Below are 16,836 nucleotides of genomic sequence, written 5' to 3'. Positions count from 1 at the left end.
CTTTGACAGATATTGTATGGACCCTAAAAATCTGAGCACGCCTTGTCTGTCTTGCAGAGGTGTCATTTCTCAAATGGCCTTAACTTTATCATCATCAGGGAGAACCCCCTGAGCTGTCGCTATCTGACCCATATATTTCACAGAGTCAACCTTAAACTGAATCTTTTCTCTGTTGAATGTGATGTTCTTAGCACGTGCTGTTCCATAACTTGATGTAAAATCTGGTCATGCTGCTCAACTGTCTCTGCTGCTATGATCATCTCATCAGCTGTCATATACACCCCTTTTATGTGGCCAAAAGTCTCCTAGTTTTTTTTTGCTGAAACACTAGAGGATTTAAGCCCAAATGGCAGATGATGAAAGCAATACCTTTCCAGGGTGTATTAAATGTACATACAGATGATGAAGATTTATCCAACATGGCCTGCCAATAGCCATCTTTCTCATCTATAATAGTACAGATTTTCATTCCAGCTAGATGACTCAAAACTTCTTCAACTGTAGGGATAGTATAATGCTGCCTTCAACCTGAGATCATGAGGGTCAAGACATATATGCAGCTTCCCATTCTTTTTTTCTGTGATAGCAAGGCTGCTCACCCAATCTGTGGGGCCTATAACTTTAGATATCACTCCTGCACTCTCCATCTGGCACAAAGTATCCTTCAGACTATCAAGTATTGCAAAAGGCACCTTACGACATCCATGAATAATAGGAACAACTGTTGGATCAATATGTATATGGTAAGAACCTTCAAACTCATCCAAACCTTCAAAAACATCAGAGTACATAGCAAGCAGCTGTTCCTGTGTCAAAGGTTCAGCTGTATGTACAACATCAATCCTACAGACCAAATCCAAAATCTCACAGGCTGACCTGCCCAATGATTGAATTGCTGAGCAATCTGTTCCGTAGAACAATAAATCTGGCTATTCCCTTTGGAGTGTGACATTCAAGAACAAAAGTTCTGTTGGGCTGCATGCGTGTCCTACCATAAGCCACAAGAGTTACATCACTTTTGGTTAGTACTTTCTTGCCTGGTAACCCAGAAAATTTATTGAATGGCAAAACATTTGCCTCAGTTTCTGTACCTAATTTAAACTTTACTGAACATCCTTGTATGATAATATCGACATACCATCCAACACTTTGGTTTGTAACTAGACCATTAGTCTCTTGAGATAATTTCCCTGTCAACTAACTGCTTATATCAAACTCATGAGTCTGATATCTTTGTTGTCCTTTATCAAGAGTTAATGATGTTGCTTTACATAATCTGGCATCATGATTTTTCATGCCACATTTATTACACGTCTTTCCAAATGCTGGACACTTTTGAGGCTTGTGTACTATACCACAATAGGGGAACTTGTTATCTCTAGTTTGGTTTATCTACATTCAAATTGTGACTTTTTGGCTCCAAGAACTGGAATCTCTTCATGATTCTCGTCAGTCCCATATACATCATACAGCTCCTTGGATGTTCACCATAGCCGGCAGTTGAGTTCTTGTTATCTCAGCCACTGGACATATTTCAACTGCTTTCTTGAGAGTAAAATCAGTTTCCTTAAAAAGTTTTTTTCCTTTAATCTCTCCTCCTTCACATTGAACACAATCTTATCTCTCACCATATCATTAGCTGCACTCCCAAATTCAGAGCTGCTAGCTTTAAGCTTAAGTTCAGTAACAAATTGTTCAATGGTTTCTCCTTGTCTCTGTGAATAACTCCAAAAGAAATATTGTTCAAACACCAGGTCTTATGAGGAGCGCAGTATATTCTAAATTGTTCAAGAACTTCTGCTAGATCTTTTGGCCCTTCCTCAGGAAAAACAAAAGCATTATATACGGTTCTTCTCCCACACAGTGAAGCAGAATAGCCACTTGCCATTTCTTGGAAAGATGGTAAGTCCTGCTGCAGTAAAATATAATTTAAAAGCATGTTCTCAGCACTTCCAATTCTCAGCCAAATTACCTTGCAAAGCAAGTGAAGGTGGAGGCCAGAACAAGTCCATATCTTCAATTAAAACAAACTCCCAATTGCAGAGGAAAAAAACAAAATCCACACCAACTTCTGACACCATGTAATGACTTGTCCTTCAAGGGTCCCGTGGAATAGGCTCACATATAAACAAAGGCTCTCATACAGCAGACAAAAGATTTATTCTTCAATCCAAATACAAACCAAGCACCAGCATAACCTCTACACTAGGAACAGGCTAAGGGAAAACACTTGCTTAGTTAAATTTTCTACAGCTGTGCTGGGGAACAGTTGATCTTAAAGAGAGATTACACCACCCCATCCACCCCATCTAAGCATATAGAAGGACAAGCCCGGCTGAAAAAGAATCAACATGGCTTCCGCAAAGTAAAGTTCTATCTCACTGACGTATTACAGTTCTTTGAGAGGGTCAATAAACATGTGTATGGGTTGATCTGATAAACAATGTTTACTTGGACCTCCAAAAGTCTTTTGAGCAAACTTAGCAGTCATGGGATAAGAGGAGAGGTCCTCTTATGCATCAGTAACTGGTTAAAAAACAGAAAGCAGAGAGTAGAAATAAATGGTAAATTCTCCCAGTAAAGGGAAGTAAATATTGGGGTCCCACAGGTTTCTGTATTGGGACCAATGCTTTTCAACATGTTCATAAATGATCTAGAATTAGGAGTGAGCAGTGAAGTGGCCAACTTTGCTGATGACACCAAATTATTTAGAGTAGTTAAAACAAAAAAGGGATTGTGAAGAGCTCCAAAAGGATCTCTCCAAACTGGGAGAATGGGCATCCAAATGGCAAATGCGGTTCAATGTAAGCAAGTGTAAAGTGATGCGCATTGGGGCAAAAAATCCCAACTTCAAGTATAATCTGATGGGATCTGAGCTAGCAGTGACCAACCAAGAAAGAGATCTTGAGAGTGTGGTGGACAGCTCAATGAAAATGTCAACCCAGTGTGTGGCCGCTGTAAAAAAGGCAAACTCCTTGTTAGGCATAATTAGAAAAGGAATTGAGTATAAAACTGCCAATATCATAGTGCCTTTATACAAATCTATGGTGTGACCACACCTGGAATACTGTGTACAGTTCTGGTCACCACACCTAAAAAAGGATATTGTAGAGCAGTAAAAAGTACAGAAAAGGGCAACTAAGATGATCAAGGGGCTGGAGCATCTCCCCTATGAGGAAGGTTACAACAGCTGGGATTGTTTACTTTGGGGAAAAAGGGTGGGTAAGGGGAGACATGATAGAGGTGTACAAAATTATACAAGGTGTGGAGGATGTGAATAGGGAGACATTTTTTCTCCTTCTCACATAATACTAGAACCTGAGGTCATCCCATGAAGCTGATTGGTGGGAGATTCAGGACAGATAAAAGAAAGGACTTTTTCACACAGCGCTTAGTTAAACTATGGAATTTGCTACCACAAGATGTACTGGTGGCCACCAGTTTGGATGGCTGTAAAAGTGGGTTAGACAAATTCCTGGAGAAGTCTGTCAATGGCTACTAGGCTTGAGGGCTATGTGCTACCTCCAGTACCTGAGGCAGTGAGCCTATGTACACCAGTTGCTGGGGAACATGGGCAGGAGGGTGCTGTTGCACTCATGTCCTGCTTGTGGTTTCCTGTGACAGCTGGTTGGCCACTGCGTGAACAGAATGCTGGACTAGATGGACCCTTGGTCTGATCCAGCAGGGCTCTTCTTATGATCTTATGTTCTTAACTTGATGTTGGAATAATGTGAACAGATCTTGCTGGTACTGAAACAGCTCCGCTGGCTCCCAGTCTATTGCCAGGCACAACTCAAAGTGGGGCTGCTTACGTGAAGGCCTTTCAGGGCTTGGGCCCATGAGAATGGGAAGGCTGCCTTCTCCACCATGGGGCTGCCTGCCCATACATCCAGGTCCCCTTTGGAGGTCCTCCTCCGGGTACCCCATCATCTGAGGTGAGGTGGACTGCGGAGAGGGCCTCCTTGGTGGTGGTGCCCACTTGTGCAACACTCACTCTCTCCAGGTGCAGAATCTCGTGTTCCTTGGTGCCGGGCAAAGACCTTTGTGTTTTCTCAGTCTTTTAAACCTCTAACACGTTTAGGTTGTTTTAATGCTGCAAGTCATCTGCTGTGTTGTTATCGTGTTGCATTATTGATGTTTCACAGCTTTGGTAACGCAAGATACCCTGGAAATGGTTAAATTAGATTATTGATCAATAAATATTTTAGCACCATTAGATCACGCAAAGATTTCAGGGTGCAAAGAGCTGCTTAGATCCTAAAGAATTGTTTTCAACACCAGAAATTAATATTTGCCCCAAAAGCAAAACTATGGGTAGAAGACACATTATAGTTCAGTACGGAAACGAAGATAAGATAGCATAGCTTGTACACCTTGTACACACTCTGTTTGACAACAATTCATTGAACTGAATTCAGTGCACCTTGAATCAGTATTTTTCCTATCTGAGTGGCACTTGCCTCCCTCCCTGCAGGTGCCCCCTACTTGCCTAGCTTCTGCCAACTTCGCCCGCCTCCCTTTCCAATGGTTTCTCTTTCCTTCTCTTTTTATAAGTTGGGATGTTGTGGGTAGAGTGGGCTAGAGTGGCAGGCAGTTAGAAGGACTGGGTTAATGGTGGATCAATTGTTGGCATTTTTTAAAGGCAAAGCAGCCGTTTTGGGTGCCATTATGGGTGGCAAGATAGAGTGGGAGACAAACAGACATGACCCATGGGGCCCAAATTCACTAGGTCAGGGGTTCCCAGCAGTTTGCACCCCCCAAGGGCCGCTTGAGAGAGCTGCGAATGGCTGAGGCCCACCCGTCACAAGATGGTGACAGATGGGAGGTGGAGTTTGGCATAATCAGCTGGCAATGGCTCATACCGTTTTCTATTGGTATCTAATCTCTCTTTGAAAATGGCTAAAACCTTTGCCACAGCTATTTCCTTGTAGCAGGGAGCTCCATGGTTCAGCGTTCCTCAGGTTATGTGCAGACCGTGGCTCTGGAAGTGTCACAACTCGGCCTCTTCTTCGGCAAGGATGTGCTGATCCAGAGGCTCTAACGCTGGGTTCCCAGCCCGGTGCCCATGGGCCTCAGCGTGTCCATGGACACCTCTCTTGGCCTCCACCAGGCTCCCTGGCTGTCTGGATTTTGATATTATTACGGTCAATTATTTTTCAGACTAGGAGGCTGCCGTGCTGCCAGGCAAAGGGCTGGTCTCCAGCACGTCTCGTGTCTGCGGTCAAAAGAGGGTCTTTCTTCCTGGAGCTCAGGCACCAGCTCTACCTTATACTTGGCTTCTTGGGCTAGTGACTTTTCTAGCAGACCCACCGGGTTGCCTTCTGGGAGTGAGTGAATCGTACCTGGCCATACCTGCCAGGGCCGCCATCTTATGAATGGGAAGTCCCTCTGTGGCAGCCATTTTGTGAGAGTGTCCATGACACACTCAAACTTCCAAATGTGCCCACCGATCCAAAAAGGTGAGGGACCCCCTGCTCTAAGGAGAGAACTATTTTGTACTGTTTTTCTCCCCTACCCCCCACATGCCCCTAAGTCTTCTTACCCGTCTCCTGTCATTTCTTCTCCCCTTCCCCTAACTTGTGTGCCCAAGCTGCCAGTTTCTTTCATCCCTCCCTCCTGCTGCTTTTACTTTCACTTCCATGACCGCTTCCCTCCCTTCCTCCTCACTCCGTTTTTTAACATGGTTGTTAACAATCCTTGCCTTGCTCTCTGACCGACTCCCGCTGCCGCGCCTGCCTGTGCAGGGTGCACGGCGCAGCCATGGCAAGGGCAGTCAAGCAAGGAGGCAGTGGGCAGCCTGCAGCACTGAGACCTGCCTGAAGGTTGGCTGAGACCCACTGGGGGTCCTGACCCACAGCCTGAGAAACACTGTGCGGGGTCTTCCTCTGCACCAGCCTCGCTAAGCCAACGGGGGATGCACAGGAGCACTGTGTCGCTCTGGCACATATCCCAGTCATGTCATTGAGATGTGGGCAAAGGGGCCTCCCCGTGGATTGGGCCCTGTGTTAATCAGCACCAGGAGGGAAGCCGTTTGGATTTCCTGCCTGCGGTACCAGCACATCTTGGGCTGGCTCTGGCCATTCTTGGTAACTGTCTCACCTCTGTGGCTGGAGCTGCTGCTACTTCCTTTCCCAACGTGGCTTATAAGGACTTGCCCCTCACTTGTTTATTGAAGTGTAGCAAAAAAGGAGCAGATTCACAAATGAGGCGTTGCTTTCCAACTTCTTCCCTGCATACATTTTTCTTATGATAATAACTCACCAGGCTCTCTTCTACCATCAGCCCAAGGTCAATATAATGAAATAAAACACCTTATATGGCTAACATACTACCCGCTAGCCTTTTTAGGGTCTTGGTTTGGGGAGGACCCGCCCCTGAGGTTTTATAGTCTCACTAGTATTTATACCAAAGGCTTTGTCAGAGAAGAGTCCCCGAGGAAAGGAGCTTCCTAGTGCACTCGGTGAGTAACCAGGGAGAAATTTTGCTAGCACAAACACTCTTATGGGAGAGAAAGGAACTGTCCTATCTCAGGGTGGTGTCAAGAGTCCTATTTCAGCAACTGAGAGGTTTAGAAACATTTTGCTGCTTAGCCAGACTTGGACTTCCCCTAAAAATTGCTCCCTGCCCCTCTCTTTTGGAGAAACTGGGCTAGAGAAATTAATCAGGAAAGAATTGCTAATTATCTGTATTTGTTTTAGATTTGTTTTACCTAATGATCACCAGAGGAAATCTTTGGGATATAGAACCCTACACCCTGTCATTTCATTGAAGAACTTACTTCTTGTTTTGTGCATGTGTGTATCTTTGTGTGTTAGTTGCAAGAGGTGTGAGAAATCCCACAGTCATGCCACTGCTAAGGCATGGGTGCACATTTCTCTGCATTGAGCATTTTGAAGACATTGGAAAGACCATGCCTTGCAGTTTATGGTCCAATGTACAACTTCAAGATGAAATGTGGAATTTGGTCATTTGGAAACGTTTAGGGAAAGCCATTCTTGGGCTGTCATTCCTGTGGACGTCACATAATTTGAATAGAACTGGCCACGTTATTTTTTTAGCCCCCCCCTCCTAAGTTTGTGATTCCATTAATTTGTGTTGTTTTCAGTGTCAGCTGAATTCAATATCAGCTGTTCTTAAGATCTGACAGTTTCACTTTTCTTAATATTGAAAAAGCCTAGATCTGTTGTGCCTATATCTGAAGGGAGAATGCGGGGAGGGCCCTTTTTTGGAAGCCAAGGTCTGGAAAGATTATTTCCATTTTTGGGAAAAGCCTGTGAGGTGCCTCATGTTTCTGTTTACTCTCAGCCAGCCTGGTGAGGTCTGCTGTCACACTCACTCTCTGATTCATGCGGGTAGCTTTTTGGAGGAGTAGGAAGATCAGAGTCTGCTGCACACATACTGGCAGGGAGATGTAGGGAATTTCCAGAGGGCAGTTCACAGTGCTTGCATGTTATAGAAAGAAAATGTAAGTTCACCATAAAGTTGCCTCCTCCAGGGAAGAAAATCAGGACTAAAGCGGTACCAGGGAATAATCTCAAGATCCACACTTCAGGATTCTGATCCTCCAAGACCTGTGCCACTCCATTCAAACAGTACTTAATTTTAGAGATTTGAGCCCCAGCATCTATTTTTCTGGAAACACCACCATGTCATCTGGAAGTCCTTCCTTTAATTTCTGATGTGTGAAAACTCTCTGTAGTGGCTCCTAATGAATGGAAATGCACTGTGCAGCTGGTCTGGGGCACCTTTATCTAATCCTGCTTTATTCATTTCAAGGTTAAGTCCTGGCACTGGGGAAAGGTGCTGGGACTGAGCATTGGTGACCCCTGGGACGAATGAAGCTGTATCTTAAAGCCAACAGCTTTCCCATAGCATCCTAGAGTCTGCAAATATGCTGAGACGATCTTGCTGTTGCTGCCTCTTTGGAAATGTTTTTGTTTATGGCATCTGTAAAAGCTTAAGATTTAAATCTTGAATCTTTCCTATTAGAAGTGGCAATGAAAAATAAACGTAAACATTTAAAGTTCCAAGTTTTAATCTGATGTTAACTGTTCATCTTCATCTGGTCCATATTCTGAGCTTGCCTAGATGAATGGCACAAATCAAGGTAACCCAGTGGAACAAGCGATGGGGGCACCAAAGAAAGTGGGGAAACTGCACTCTGGTCATAATATGACTTTTGACCAGGGAACCAATGTGGAAAATGTGATGATGGACTCGGAGCTACTGGCTCTAAGAAGAAGATCTCACTGGATAGGCAGTAAGAACATAAAACCTGCCCTGCTGGACCAGCCCAAAGCGGTCTGGCCAACCAAGTCCAGCATTCTGTTTCCAGTAGAGGCCATCCAGGTGCTTCTGGGACGCGCACAAGCAGGGTCTGAAGGGGATGGCCTTCCCCTTTTGTCTGTCCCCAGTATATGGCATCCAGAGGTATATTGCCTATGAACATGGAGGGTCCACACGTATCACGGCTAATGGTAACTGACAGCCCTGGCCTGCATGAATTGGTCTACTCCATTTTTGAAGCCACCTTGTAGTAGTGATTGGTTCATGTATTTCAGCTTGTCCTATGGCAGTGGTCCCCCAACTTCTTAATGAAGTAAAACAATAAAAGACATGCCATCATTGTATCAGAGCCACCTGTCCAGGATAGCTCAAGACCAGCCAAGTCAAAGCTCATCCCCCATTAGCTTGTCACCACAAAGCAAGGACAGCTGTATTAGCTGCGGCCCTCCTGCTTTCACTGGCACCATTAAACCTTCTCTCCTTGTGGCATTTTGTTCCCCTGTGGTTTGGCTCCATGAATGTTTTGCAGCTCTCAGTGCACCTGGTTTGTACCTTGAGAAGTTGAAAAGGAGTCAGAGGACAGTTACAAAGATGCTAAAGAGTCAAGAGGATAAATTCTATATAAGCAAAATAACTACAGCACAAACGTGTAACAGTTTTATACCAGTTAAACTGCCATGGCTCCCAGCAAATAATCCTGGGAATTGAAGTTTTGTGAATGTGCTGATAATAATGCAGTTGGGGATCCCTAGCTGTCCTCATAGAGCTACAGTTCGCAGAGTTCCCTACAGAGAAAGAATAACTGTTAAACTAGTTTAAGTCTGTAATGCAACTATGCCTTCGGAAGTGTCCCAACTGTCAGGGGCAATGGGTTATATTCACTGGCTCCTTTCTAACATTGGCCAGGTGCTTGCTTTGAATCTCCTTCTGCCCACACTGGCTTTGGACAGTCATTCCCCAGCAAAGAACTTGTCTGCACAGCTGTGGGCTCTGCATGCATGGCCAAACAATCATGTTCTTCTTCCAGGTCTCCCTGTCCCAGCACCACCTCTTATCTCAGCCATGTGTGAAGAGGAGACAACCGCCTTGGTGTGCGACAATGGCTCTGGGCTATGCAAGGCTGGCTTTGCTGGGGATGACGCACCTCGGGCTGTATTCCCATCCATTGTGGGTCGCCCACGTCACCAGGTTTGTGAACGGAATCCCCTCTGGGTGCTTTCCATAGTGGTGATTGGTGCAAAATACTGCCTGCCCACTGGTATCCCCCTCCAAAGCCCTGAAGGCCACAAGAGAAGGCCTTGTGTGGGCCCAGATCTGGTGGGACTGATGGGTGGGGCGTCTTAGCCACCCTCCTGCCAGAAAACAAAGCATAGGAACCATGCATGCTGTATCCTGGACTTATTAATATCCAAAGTAGAAACATACAATACAACATATCCAAAGAAACATAAGATGATGAACTACAAAGCATAAGGGAAAAAATGCTACATCTAGTAACAAAGAAGAAAATGTTGATGGTGGTGATGTGTAGCAGATTATGCAAAGGTTGCTTTCTTTCCTTGAAAGTCTTCTGCCTGGGGATGGACACCAGAGTTTGTTTCCCTTTTGGTTTTCTAGGGCGTGATGGTGGGGATGGGCCAGAAAGACAGCTACGTAGGGGACGAGGCCCAAAGCAAGAGAGGAATCCTGACCCTTAAATACCCCATTGAGCACGGCATCATCACCAACTGGGACGATATGGAGAAGGTGTGGTGAGGAACTCCGCTCCTCTTTTGTTCTTTTATTCAATTTTTTATTGGAGGTTTTATATTAAAATAGAGAAAAATTAACACATAGGTAAATAAGCATGCAATAATAGCCAAAACCTCTTTAGATTTCCTTGAAATTTAATTCTAACCCAGTAGGAAGCTAAAGGATTTCCCAGAGTCTTTTATAATGTGTTAGTTCATCAGCTGTGTATGCCGAGTCTTCCTTTTCCCTTTTTCCATTGCTGGCAGCTGTCAATGTTTCAATATTTTGCAATGAGAATAGGAGTGGCAATTAAAAAATTACTTACTAGATCCCAGTGACTTTCTAACTGCATTTTCTTTTGAGCAAATCCCAGAAGGAGTGTAGCTTCTAATTTATATTTAATGGGATGTGGATAATCAATCACATAGCCAAATAAAATTTAATAAGTAATAAATAAATGCAATAAAATTTAATACATTTTATAATACTTAAAAGCATCCATCCCCAAAGTCAACGTATTCATACATTTCCATTAAATGTGTATAAAATCAGCATTCGCTGATCCTCTGTGTACCCCATGGGGCAATCCATCTGATCTTAGCAGCTAAATTAGAGCCCTTTATAGTTTTCAGGGCCACATTATTCACCAGACACCAGTCCAAGGCTGGGGACTTGTGTTACCGTCCTAGCTAGTGAATATAATAAAATGGAGGCCATCCAGCTGTCAGAGCGTAACAGTTGTGGAGCCCACATGCTCCGGTGTCATCTGGTAATGGAGGGTGGAGTCTGAGGAATGAATGTACTTCCTAAAAGTTTCCCTTGAGAGGCAAAACCCAAAGGAGATGCAACATCCACGCACAGAGTGTTTCCCTGCAGACGCCCGCCCACCTGCCCGACCGCCGCCACCAGCGATAACCTGCCACCCTTGGGGAATGGACGGCGGCAGGTCACACAGCCTGGCAGCACCACAGGAAGCTCTTGTTTGTCCACTTTGTCTAGATCTGGCACCATTCTTTTTACAACGAATTGCGAGTGGCTCCCGAAGAACACCCCACACTTCTTACAGAGGCTCCCCTGAACCCCAAGGCAAACCGGGAAAAGATGACTCAGGTAAAACCTCCCGTCCCGCCGTTCCTGAGTGAGAAGCCGTGGAAGGGGGAGTCTTTTCCATCTGCCTTTAGAGCAGGGGGGTTCTCCTGTGTATTACCGAGTGTCCTTCCAACCGTACAATCAACTCAAGTACCTGTTTCCATTCGGGCAACAATGCTTTGAGGGGCGCTGACGCAGCAGCCATGTGCAGTCAGAGAGGTGTGCCCCAGGAGCTCTTGCAGTGCTGCGGGGCGTGCTGGGCGACACACACAATGAGCTCCTGACTCCACTTGGAGTGAGCTCAGAAGAAAACATAGTGGGAACTTTGCCGGCCCATCATAAGGAGCCAGGGCGGCCCTGCACTCCATGCACCTGCAGCATTCGTCCGACGTGGGTTTTGAGCAGAAGGGACCTGTGAAGGCCGCCCTAGCTGCCAGTGGTGGGTTTTGGGGGCCGCTAAGGTGGCAGGCAGAGTCAGAGACAGAGCAAGCTGTCTGCTTGGACGTTTTCTGCAAGAGCCCAGGACACCGTGCTCTTGTGCAGCTCCTTCTCATTTCAATGAGGCTTGTGCAGGAGAACGTCGCATGGATTGTGCTCCATGTCAATTCCTGGGAGAAGGGTGCTGTTTGAGTTTTCTGCCTCATTGGGCTGGCCCCATGCAGGAGTGTTGCTAAAGGAGATCCATGCGGACCCAGAAGATGGTTCAGGAGAGGGCTACAAACTCTTCCATCCTGTCCCTGCACCACCATTTATTCTCTTTTCCCCTCCTAGATTATGTTTGAAACCTTTAACGTCCCTGCCATGTATGTTGCAATCCAAGCTGTGTTGTCCCTTTATGCATCTGGCCGTACCACTGGTGAGTGCTTTGCTTCAATTGTTTGGCATTTAGAAGTATGATTTCTGTGCAAGTCAGTGAAATCCACAGCAAAATTGGGAAGAAATTCACGCCCTGCGCAGACTGCCACCCTCCCTGGGGAGACAATTCCTGTCCTTCTAAAAGCAGTTGTATTGATTGGTTCACAGGCATGTCTGCACTGCAACTAGCTTAATTATTGCTCCCTAGCAACTGGCTCTGAGCAGGAGGGAGGGCAACTGATCTTGAAGGGCCTGGCTACACATTACATTAATCCCATCACAATATTCACCCATGTAACCTCCCATGAAGACAGGCAGAGAATGCAGACGGGGGTTTGGGGCAGACCCAGAGTGGAGCCCTCTGTCCCTTGTAGATCTCTACATGATCTTCTCTCCCTGCTCCTCAACCCTGAGGGATGCTGAACTGCAAAGATCCTCCTACCCGGTGTATTGGCCTCTGATCCCCTTCAGCTTTCTCTGCCTGTCTCTGAGTAAGCTCCAGAATTCCCTCCTCTCAGTCACAGTCCAGCTTGCTTGTGGCCAGGTTCAGCATGGTGAATGTCACGTGTAGCCAGGCTCTTCACATTTGCACTAAATTGTGCTTCCTGGCATTCTTTGGGACAAGCCATGACAGTTAAAGGAGTAATCCATGTTAGCAGTGTAGATGGCCTCACCAAGTCAGGAAGATATGCCCTTGGCAGCAGCCCTACTAGGAGTAGGCCATATTTCTTGGGAGATGTTGATGTGGATATCAGACTGCAGCTCTTCTGAGGATATAATGCAAGGATGACTTTTGGGGCATGCCCCCGGTTGTTGGCCAATGGTATCTGCATTGCATGAGCCATTCAGAGTTGTCTCTCTCAGGGTGGAGATGCTTGATATGGCTGCAGTTGTCCTGTTGATGCACAGGTGGGCAAAGTTGCTGGATAGTGTTTCCATGGAGGGGGAAGGTCCTTGGAAGTGTCAGAACTGTAGAGTAGAAAAAATATTAATGACTAGGGTTTCCAAACTAGAGGAACAATCAGGAATTCTAGAAGGCTGCAGAAGAAAACTGCAGAATCTCTCTCCCTGGAGGTTTCAAGCTGAATCTAGAATAAATCAAGGTATTTGGTCTTGTCAGTCCTACATGTCTTGCAAGCCTGAAACTATGTATGTTTTCTCAGATGTTCTACTATTGTCAGTGGGGCTTTTCTTCAGGGAACTGTCTAGGACAGCTTTAGGCCCTGTTCACAAATCCATGCTTATCCCCTGCATGTGTAGAAGAATCACTATACCTAACTCTGTGCCAACAACTCATTATAGTCCCAGAGTAATCATTTGACATAAAAAGAGAAATATGGAGGGTCAGAATTCATGGCTTCTTAAACTCTTCCCTTTTTTGGTCTCTAGGTATTGTTCTGGACTCCGGTGATGGCGTCACTCACAATGTGCCCATTTACGAAGGTTATGCCCTGCCTCATGCAATCATGCGTCTTGACCTGGCTGGCCGTGACCTTACGGACTACCTCATGAAGATTCTTACAGAGAGGGGTTACTCTTTCGTCACCACTGGTAAGGAGGGAAAGGATCCCAAGCAACTTTCATGGATTGATGTAGGGCTGCTCCAGCATTCTTTTCTGCCGTGGAGATCAACTCCCAGATCACAGGAGGGGTCAGAGGAAGCACTGATCTCCTATATAGATGTGAAGGCTTCATGCGCTGGGGGCATTTTCTTTGAGGGATATGCATAGATGGGCTTATTGTTAAGCATCTTGGCTATCATTTTGTATTTGTGTTACTTTCTGTCATTAGCTCGCTAACTTAGGTCATATCTTTATTACAGAGATCAGTCAATTTTATAGAGCACTAGATGTCATAAGGAACATAGAGGTACATAAGGAACCTGTGGGCAACTAAGAACGAGAGAGGGCAACCCCTTGTATGACTTTGTATGCATGAAGTCACAGTCAAGGGGTCAAGATGCAGGATAGTGTGCATATGGCCACAGGCTGCAGCAGTCCCATGCAAGCTGACACCCCCTGCCTCTAGGCCTCTGCAGTTTCTCTGAGCTTGTTCTATCAGGCAGGTTGTCCTAATGCTGGTTGAGATTCCTATAGCTTTTGTGATGTTGATGAATAACTGAGATAGGGAAAAGGTGGTGGTGGAGTGGAACTGGAAGACTGGGGAAGTGATGAGGCAGCAGCAATAGCTTTGAGGTTCAGCCAGTACCACTCTGTTTCTCCTCCCTTGAGCTGTACAGTTGGCCCAAGATAGTTTGCTGCCTGAGATGTCCAATCTCCTGGGAAGTTCTCCCATGCAGGCCTCATTGAAATGAACAGTGCTTTTCTGTAGGCCCTCTTCACGTCAAAGGGGCTCATACTGGAGAACGTCCAGGCAGAGGAGTCTGTCTGTCTGAATCTGCTGTCCTTAATTCTCCCCCACCCCAACTCTGCCATATGAGGTGGCACTTCAGTTTGTCCCACCTATAGTCAGGCTGCCTTCGGTATAAACTGCTTCTGTCCTTCACAGCTGAACGGGAAATTGTGCGTGACATCAAGGAGAAGCTGTGCTATGTTGCTCTCGACTTTGAGAATGAAATGGCCACAGCTGCGTCCTCATCTTCGCTAGAAAAGAGCTATGAGCTGCCGGATGGGCAGGTCATCACCATTGGCAACGAGCGATTCCGCTGCCCAGAAACCCTCTTCCAGCCGTCCTTTATTGGTGAGTCTCCAGGTCTGGTATGAAAGGCAGAGTCCAGGGATCTGGGGTCAAAGTGCCTGAGTAGGATCGTTCCATCTGATTAGATCTTTCTTTTCTGATTAGGTGAATTGATACAGTTGTCTTTGATTTTGATATTTATACCTGAAAATGTCAGTAAATTCTGATGGGAATATGGAGGAGAGAATAAACTCTTTCCATGTTCATCATATAATTCTGCATTAGCATAAAATAAATGATATGGGCAAATTTTAAATTAAGCTAGCAATGAAACTTCCGTTAAGCAGCAACAGATCTTGAAGACAAATGGCAGCTGCTCCCCCCCCCGCCTCACTGCCAGTTGGACACTGAAGCGCTGAAAGGAGAGAAAGGCCACAAAGATGTTCCCCCAAAAGGGAACTTATTCCCAAAGTATAATTCAGTGCAGCCTTTGTGGTAAACTAGTAGTAAACTGCTTGTGCAAACACTCCCTCGGGAATGCTGATGTAAGTCAGTCTTACCGAGTTCCTACCTGAACCAGAAAAGATGCACCACTCAACAAGTACCATTTCTCACAGGCATGGAATCTGCTGGGATTCATGAGACAACATACAATTCCATCATGAAGTGTGACATTGACATCCGCAAAGACCTCTATGCCAACAACGTTCTTTCAGGCGGCACCACCATGTACCCCGGTATTGCAGACAGAATGCAAAAGGAAATTACAGCCTTGGCTCCCAGCACAATGAAGATAAAGGCAAGTCTGGCCAATTCTCTTTTGGGATTGAGCATATCTTTCCCTAACTGCTATTTGCTCAAATCCAACCTGTAACCTGGGAAGGCGACAATCTTTGGGAGTAAAGATCCCAATGTACACCTGGGGCTCCCAATGCCAGCTATGGGAGGGGGTTATCCAAGAGTATGTAGGACTGTTCCCCTTAAAATAGCCGACAATGGTATTCTACATTTAAAAAAATCCAAAATCTCACAAAATGGGTAAATATTCAATAGTTGGCATGTATCAAACAACAGTAGGTCTTGACAGTTGTTCAGGTTAGAGTGAACTTTTTTCCTGCTTAATTCTGGGTATTCCGTATTGAGTTGCGAGCTGAGTGGAAACAATGGCTTGACCTGCTCTTGTACTTTTAATGGTAGCTTGATGCACAGAGATCAGCAGGTGACGCTTTTCTAGTCCTGCAAAGGTCTGCAAATCAAGTTGCTGTTAAAGACAGAAGAGCAGGACTCAGTCCAAAAGTTGGCAACTCTTCTTCATTAGCAACTTTTTGCTTTGCCCTGTTAATGCCCGCCTCGCACACGGAGAGCCACATATCACTTAGGATATCACAGCACTGGCACTATTTCCCAGGGCAGCTGTGCTGTTTTGGATCAACACTGGATTGTGGCTCCAAGTTTTCACTGCGCTTCTCATCCTTGCGAAGTTTTCTTGTGAACTGCCCAGAAGTAGAATGAATGACGTGCATGATCTCTGTTCCACTTGTTAACCCTGCTTTGCAAATGTCTTGACAGATCATTGCTCCCCCTGAGCGCAAATATTCTGTTTGGATTGGAGGCTCCATCCTGGCTTCCCTCTCCACCTTCCAGCAGATGTGGATCAGCAAACCAGAATATGACGAAGCTGGACCCTCAATTGTGCACAGGAAGTGCTTCTAAAGACCAGGGCTAGATTCTTCCAGAGCACGGAGACTCCTTTCTTGTTCTTCTTCTTTTGCAATTCTTTCTAACCCTTTAATAAACATTAAAACTTTTTTTCAAGCCAGCCCCTGTCTATGGTACTTTGTCCTGTCTTTTCATGTTATTGAGCTCCAGGACAGGCTGCTTTGGGTGAATCTCTTTGTCCTTTACCAAGTGTCACAGAGAGGAATGTGAAATTAGTGCTCCGAGAACTGGGAGCAGATCCGTCAAATGGTGGTATACCATCTCCTGAAAACTTACTATTTTGATTGATGATGATGATCTGTGCCAGGCTGTTCAGGGAAAGCAACAAGAAGCCTTGTGGCACCTTATAGACTAAAAGCCTTATTGTGACATGAACTCTTGTAGGCTCTACCACAGAAGCTTATACCACAATAAACATGTTAGCATTTCAGGTGCCAGAAGGACTCTTTATTGATTTTAATAATATTGGACTTGATGGTCTTATACACCCCTTCCAACCCTACTACTATTCTATGATTC

General features: G+C 45.5%; 1 protein-coding gene across 1 annotated transcript; it reads left to right on the top strand.

The window, feature by feature from the left end:
* Positions 1 to 6,427: 6,427 nt before the first annotated feature.
* On the top strand, positions 6,428 to 16,753 carry ACTG2 (actin gamma 2, smooth muscle). The gene is made up of 9 exons (XM_084807114.1): positions 6,428 to 6,460; positions 9,314 to 9,474; positions 9,904 to 10,032; positions 11,017 to 11,127; positions 11,878 to 11,962; positions 13,351 to 13,512; positions 14,470 to 14,661; positions 15,216 to 15,397; positions 16,168 to 16,753. The coding sequence occupies exons 2-9, from the start codon at positions 9,349 to 9,351 to the stop codon at positions 16,309 to 16,311; spliced, it is 1,131 nt and encodes a 376-aa protein (XP_084663240.1). The 5' UTR covers positions 6,428 to 6,460; positions 9,314 to 9,348; the 3' UTR covers positions 16,312 to 16,753.
* Positions 16,754 to 16,836: the final 83 nt, after the last annotated feature.

The sequence above is a fragment of the Heloderma suspectum genome, chromosome 6, assembly GCF_057233095.1.
Source record: "Heloderma suspectum isolate Gila_16-S chromosome 6, 16-S_ref, whole genome shotgun sequence".
NCBI lineage: Eukaryota > Metazoa > Chordata > Lepidosauria > Squamata > Helodermatidae > Heloderma > Heloderma suspectum.
Note: the sequence above shows the minus strand (reverse complement) of the source record. Positions and strands in the feature narration are given on the sequence as shown.